Source organism: Harmonia axyridis, chromosome 7, assembly GCF_914767665.1.
Source record: "Harmonia axyridis chromosome 7, icHarAxyr1.1, whole genome shotgun sequence".
NCBI lineage: Eukaryota > Metazoa > Arthropoda > Insecta > Coleoptera > Coccinellidae > Harmonia > Harmonia axyridis.
In genome coordinates, this window is record NC_059507.1 from 1,306,823 (window position 1) to 1,314,006 (window position 7,184).

At 32.3% G+C, this 7,184-nt stretch overlaps 1 protein-coding gene across 1 annotated transcript; it reads left to right on the top strand.

Moving 5' to 3' along the window:
- Positions 1-3,007: 3,007 nt before the first annotated feature.
- Positions 3,008-6,934, top strand: LOC123684538 (cytochrome P450 6k1-like). Its single transcript, XM_045623828.1, has 4 exons — positions 3,008-3,959; positions 5,524-5,736; positions 5,798-6,046; positions 6,564-6,934. The coding sequence occupies exons 1-4, from the start codon at positions 3,107-3,109 to the stop codon at positions 6,746-6,748; spliced, it is 1,500 nt and encodes a 499-aa protein (XP_045479784.1). The 5' UTR covers positions 3,008-3,106; the 3' UTR covers positions 6,749-6,934.
- Positions 6,935-7,184: the final 250 nt, after the last annotated feature.

Here is a 7,184-nt window from a genome sequence, read left to right on the forward strand (position 1 = left end):
CTCTAAAAAAAACACCCTTTAGTTTTAAATGAACGTCTTTTTTGTTCTATGTATTTCATATTGCAAGTTAAATAACTCATAAACTCCTGAGTTAACATACAACATGAATGCTCAAATATTACATTTGTAGGACCTCCAATGTCTTAAATGAACAAGATTTATGTTTACGATGAAGCAAAAATGTCAGTAATTGGGTCAATATTCACTTCAGTAAATATTCGTTATACTTCAGTTATATTTTGGGGACGGCTGAACAATACACACTAGTCTCTCAAACCTTTCAACACAATGTCACTTTATTTGACGGGTACATCAATTAGGAAATCTTATTGATGAGGGCGAAAAAAGAAACCGTAGAATAGAAAAGTTCGATCTTTCAAGCCTCTTTGTACTAACCGTTTGAATCATTATTTTAAGTGCACTAGATTTGATGGAGAGGCAGATAATTGATTATTTGCAAATAATACCCAAATTTCGTGAAGTGGAAGATAGAGAGAAAACAGTGTAGAATGTATTAATGAAACTCTGTTGAACAGGTACCTACTTTGGTTGGATACAACTTTATATCTGAACAAATTGTAAAGGAAGAAAGTGTTCCTTTTGATCTCAATAATCTTCTGTTTAAATATATGTAGCTACCAGTCAAAGACTCACCCTGTATACAGGTTCGTCCCATGTGACGAAGATTTTATTCCATTCACTCACTGCCAGACAATTCTGCTAATTTGTTCTAGGAAGATACGCAGCATGAAGAATGACCTTTTCACTGAGATTGCAAATGAAAGGAATCTAATAAAGGATTTCGTTTGGAAGAGTTCACTCAATTATAAATAATTATTGTGAATTAGTTGCAGACAGCGATACTAACTAAGTAAATCGGATAATTCTCATAAATTGCAAATTGACCACCGGCGGTCAAAACTAATAAAGCGCAAAATAATATTCCATGATGGTCTAGGTATCGTGAACTGATTGAAATATTCATGCTGCTAACCTTGAAACCAAAACACTGTCAATTTCACACTATTCTTTATTATTAGGTGTAGTAAAAATAAATCAATTATTTTTCCAATGGACGGCTTTAGTTATCTATATCTCGTGTTGTATAACTCCGATTGGGTTCCACTGGATGACGTTAGAAACATGAGATTTCATACTACAAAAACTTTCCTGACAGTTTTGTGATTAGTTGTCTTAGTTTAGTTTTAGCTCGCGTCAAAGATGGACACTAGCAAAGAGAAAATACGCTATATTTTACAGTTTTTTTCCTATAATATCCGAGATAATATCCTAATAATGTAACAGCCAATCACGCGTATTCTTTGTTAGACGGTCTGAAGGAAACGATCGCTCAGAAGATGCCAGCTTTGGACAATAGAAGAGGAATTGTGTTCCATCAGCACAAAGCCACATCGAACACATCGAAATTGACTCGCCAGAAGTTCCAAAAGCTTTGTTGGGAGGTTCTTATGCATCCACTATATAGTCCGGACCTGATACCAAGTAACTACCATCTGTTTCTGTCTATGGCGAACAATTTTGCTGGTGAAAAGTTCGCTTCAACTGAGGCTTGTGAAAATAGACTGTGTCAATTTTTATATTTCCTCTTTCAGCGTAAAATATCTCAACACATACGTCAATTGAACCACATAACTGTAGAAAGGTGTTAATATGGTCTCCAAGGGGGCAATTGGCGCATGAATGAACTCGCGCCTAAAAATCCTGACTACTTGTCACTATGTCCTAATTTTTTTTTCGATATCAGATTCATTTCCGAATTGCAGCCTTGGAAATAGAGTGCTGTGGTTTCAAAGGGCGCAATTTGCGCATTACATGACGAACGCTTCTGACTTCATGTTAGTGTTTTCCTATTTTTTTTTTCAATCATTCACTGAACGAGCGCTCAAAAATTAATGAATGTTGATTCGTTTTGCAAATTGATAATTGGGAAGGTCAATAATTTGACTTTTCAAACAGGATTTGATGCGGTTGTTTTGATCTTGTCTTCGACAAATAATCGCAAAAATCTTTATCGAAAAGTTTTAAATATATAAATACGAAATATGTGGAGCGACTTTTGTCCTCCTTTTTAATAATTGACCAAAGTTTGATCGTCTGATGAGATGTCAATAAACTAGCAAAAAAAAAGAAATCTTTATCGTGTTTACAATACTATTTTGATCAAGAATTCAAAAACACCATAAATTTCACTTTATAATTTATTATTTCCTCTTCTACAGGGGCCTGCAACAGTGGCGTAGATGGAGCACTACATCTCTATTTGGGAAAGATATACAATATCAAACTTTTTATGAAGTTACCTACCTCATTGCTTGGATACTCCGTAATAAAAATAACTACGTGATAAAAATAATCTGACCTAACCTAACCCAACTTTTTGTAATGTAACCTTATTGCTACGTAATAAAAATAACCTAACCCAACCTTTTATAATGTCACATAGGGTTTTCAGTTTTTCTTGGATGGATCCCATCTTTGTAATTTCAATGGGCACCTGTTTTCTTCTCGAACAGTACCTGTACATAAGTACAGGTGCTGTTCGAGAGGTTACTCATGGAGGAATAATATTCAACCAAGAATAAATCCCATTTTGTTCACCATGAACCAGTGATATACACTATTTTTTCAAATTTTGTGAATGAAAATTTGTAAAATTTCCCTTATTTTAAATTTAGCACTCTGTTCCGAATCATAAGAGAAATAAACAGAGTTTGCACAAATTTCATTGAGTGAAATCCACTTATTTTTCAAAACAGCTATTTTTTCGAAAAAAAATATTCACATATCTTCCCTATAATTTCAAGACCACCAGTTCTAGTATTCTGGCATCTTGCCTATTCGCTAACAGCCTCTCGATACAATTTTACAATTTTGGCAGTTTTTTTTATCAATAAGATAGCAATGGAAGAATTCTTGCCCGACTTACTTGACCTTGGCATTGTTATAACAAAGTATATTATTGAATATGAATAAATCATATTTTAATCAATTTTGATTAGGATCGACCTGATCAAGCAGTTTTCTGGGTGAGCGATATTCTAACCACTTCAAGTTGGGATTTCGTAGAAAAAAGTGTTCCTCGAAAATGATATGGCTAGTTTTCGTTTTTTTATTTCTGGTGCTACTTTACATCTACTCCATCCCGAACTTATGGAAAAACAAAAACATCGATTTCGTACCTCCGTTCCCAGTTGTCGGTAATTTCTTGAATACCATTTTAAGAACAGAAGGTATTGGTGAGATAATTAAAAAAAACTACGATGGCTACGATTCCAGTACTCCCTATTTTGGTATGTATTTCTTCAGAACACCATTTCTGGTCATAAAAAGCAGGGAACTGGTGAAAACTGTACTAGTGAAAGATTTTAGTCATTTTCCTAATAGACCTACTTACGCTGATGAGTATATCGACCCTTGGTCTACCAAAACACTGCTGACACTGAGAAATGAAGAGTGGAGATCTTTAAGAAACAAACTCTCAACAGTTTTCACTTCTGGCAAGATGAAAATGATGATACATCTGATGAAAGAAGTGTCGGATCAAATGGAGGAATATCTGGAAGAGAGAAAATCCGAAGATGTCGACGTAAGAGAACTATCCAGAAGATTTTTTATTAACATAATCACGAAATGTGTCTTCGGTATAAAACCTAACAATTTAAAGGACGACAATTCTTACATCAGGAATCTAGCAAGCAGATTAATCGATATCGAGAATTACAAGTGGATTTTCTCTTTGTTGCTTTATTTCACATTCCCGATTATAGTGAAGTTGTGTGGCCTCCAATTTGTTGATAAGGAAGCGGCAGATTATCTGGTCAAAGTTTTCGAAGATTCGTACAAAGAAAGGAAGAAAACGAAAATGGTAACTAACGATCTTGTTGATCTTCTTCATAACCTTAAGGAGCAAGAGAAGGAAGATGATACTTTCAAATTCGGTAAGTCGAAATTTTCTTTGTTAAGCTTCTGGAATTTAGGAGAAGAATTTTAAAACCTTTGTAACAAAATCGATATGAGCATCACTTGGCATAATACCACATTATAGGTCTTTCCAATAATAGTAATGATAAAATTTAAATTGGTTATAACGGCAACACTGAATTATTTTTTGACATTTCTTATGTCAATTGTCTTCAGTAGGTTATGTATGATAATTATGAAAAGATAAACGCTCCAGCAACGTTTAGAAATTGTTGAATTTTTTTATCCAAATCAAAACTGTTCATTCATGAATATTGAAATGAATTTAAAAGGAATCGACTCACTATTCGTAATATTTTAGACAAATATGAAAGTGATACCAAGTCATGCTCAGTACTTGGTACGTTTGAATTGTGTGAAAAATGCATTTTCAAATTTGTCTACAAGACGACGAACAGTGAGTTGATTTTAACTGAAAAATGTAGTCCCAAAATTCTTCTCAGTATTCAAAAATGAACACTGATTTTGATAAAAGAATTTAACAATTGCTCAATGTTGTTTTTCCATAATTATCATAATCTCCTAATCAAATGATATAAGAAATGTCAAAAAATAATATACATCATTTTCTGTAGGAACATTCGTCTTTGCTTTCGAAATAGGCTTCAACTTCTGCAATCACTTCTTTATCAGAGCTAAATTTCTTTCCCAATAGCATTATTTTGAGGCTGCATTTCTCTCAGTATTCACAATAATGAGCACCGATTCTGATAAAGCAAGTTTCCCATTTTATACTTTATTGAAGCGTATATCTTTCCATAACCTACTGAATTCAAATGATATAAGAAATTTCAAAAACTAATACACAATGCTACTATCATTCTAAATTGTATCATTCCTATTGGAACACCTATTTATCCAGATGTAATTGTTGTCGGTTAGTTTATCGAAATGAGAGGTTCTGATGATACGATATATTATATATTGAAGCTAAATTTCAACATAGTCATGTTTTGCTTTAATTTTCATGGTTTTATTGACTCGATAAACAATAAACTTCTTTTTGTGGTATGTTCATGCTATGTAGAATATTTTTCAAAACAAAACTTCAATTAATTGGTCAAATGAACGCTTGTTATATTAATTTTTGATCACGATGCCTGTATTTTTCGAATTATTAGCTGATATTGATCTGATGAGAATAGATTTGACATACTGATAAAGAATTCGGTGTCAAATTTAATTATGTCCTATTCATATCTTTTTGATTTTGTTTGGAATCACTCAAGAAAAAAAATAACCCACTTTAAATTTTAACAGTTTATGTTTTGTATTGTTTTGAATCCAAACATCGAATTAACAAACTTCTAGCTTTGAGACCATGATTCATGCATTCTCGAAGAAAAAATCGAGCAAATAAAAAAAATCATCACAAAATAATGAAATTAAAAAGATGTATTACCACGATATTGTTTATAGAAGATGTCGAGAGATTTTGTACAAATTTCTTGATTTTATAATCTACTTTTAAACTGTTATATAACAAACTCTTGTGTAAAATTTCCAACATTTTCATTCCAGATGACATGAAATTAGCAGCCCAAGCCCTGGTGTTTTTCCAAGCAGGTAGTGAACCAGCCTCTAGTACCCTCTCATTCTGTTTGTACGAACTGGCTTTGAACAAAGAAGTGCAAGATACACTTCGAGAGGAGATACATCAAAATATTGATGCAGATGGTTTTCTTTCATACGAGGTATTGATGGGACTGACCTACCTTGACTTAGTCCTAAAAGGTATAAGAGTTGAACCTGTTTCTCCTAATGCCACTAAAAACCTTTTTTTTTCATTTTACAGAAGCTTTAAGAAAATATCCACTTGTACAAGTTCTCGTCAGACTCGTAGAAAAAGAATATACTTTCGAAAAAACTGGACTGAAGGTCGAGAAAGGTGTCAGTGTTGTTATTCCTATGCTAGCCCTTCATTATGATCCAAAATACTATCCTGATCCAGAGAAATTCGATCCAGAAAGATTTAGAGGAGAAAAATTCAGGAAACTTGATTACGTCTATCTACCGTTTGGGGATGGACCTAGAAAATGTATAGGTAAGCGTTTATCTCAAGATTTTAAATGAAAAAGAATTAATTTGTGAACTTGTGAAGTTTTTGCTAAGGTTTTTCCTCTGAAGATGTATCAATGAGGGCGCAAGATTCAAATTAAGACCCATGACTTATAGATAGGCAGCATTAGGCCATTCTAAAAAAAAACTACTTTTCTTACTAAAATTTTTTTTTATATAAGATAAATTATTCATTAATTTGAATTAATTACATGATGAATCAATTAATAATAAAAATTAATCCATTAATTAACGAATTAATTGAATAAAAATTATGAAACAATCAGACTTTTCATTCTCTGCTAAAGAAAATCATGGTTTATCGAATTTTTGAATGTTGCACTTCTGTTACACTGCTTGTGTACAATTCACAAATGAATATAGATTTCAAAGATGTATATTGGACAATTCACAACAGTTAGACGTTTTTCATGATTTTTATGTTTTATGCCAATCGATAGTAGATTATTTCTTGAGAACCTAACGAAATTAATTTCTTACAGGATACAGATTTGCTGTGATGTCCTTGAAAATAGCGTTAGCAATGTTTATAAAGAGTTTCGAAGTGCTACCCTGTACCAAGACTGAAATACCACTAGAATTCAACAAAACATCTTTCTTCATCTCTCCAAAATCAAGCTCTATTGTTTTGAGGGTCAACGCTGTCGACAAATACAAAAAAGATTGATGATGAGTTGATAATATAATAGCAAATAAAATCATAATAATATGTTCATGTCCGAAACACTACATTGTTTAGTTGTAATGTAAATAAATCATATACCTAAGTATCATATAGATAATGGAGAAGAATATTAATTTAATAGAAGTAAATGAATTTATTATGAATGCACTCGTGATGGTATTATAAAAAGAGAGTCTTTTACTTTTAAACCTGTGAACTAGCTTCAACAACATCAACAAGAAACATCAAAATGAATTAACATAAAATAAACTAAAAGAAATAATTATGTTATCCTTAAATTCTTCATAAATTTCTCTCAGTATTCACAAACTAGCCCTGATTTTGAAGCGTGTATCTGTCCATTATTGAATGGAATTAAAATGAACAATAATAAGGGGTGTTTTTTTTAGAGCTATAGAACTTTAAATTGCAATAAAAC

Excerpts from the sequence above, each read along its gene's own strand:
- LOC123684538 (XM_045623828.1), top strand. The coding sequence starts at position 3,107 with ATGATATGGCTAGTTTTCGTTTTTTTATTTCTGGTGCTACTTTACATC. Across the intron at positions 3,960-5,523 it reads AGATGATACTTTCAAATTCG|ATGACATGAAATTAGCAGCC; the intron begins GTAAGTCGAAAT and ends TTTTCATTCCAG. Across the intron at positions 6,047-6,563 it reads TGGACCTAGAAAATGTATAG|GATACAGATTTGCTGTGATG; the intron begins GTAAGCGTTTAT and ends AATTTCTTACAG.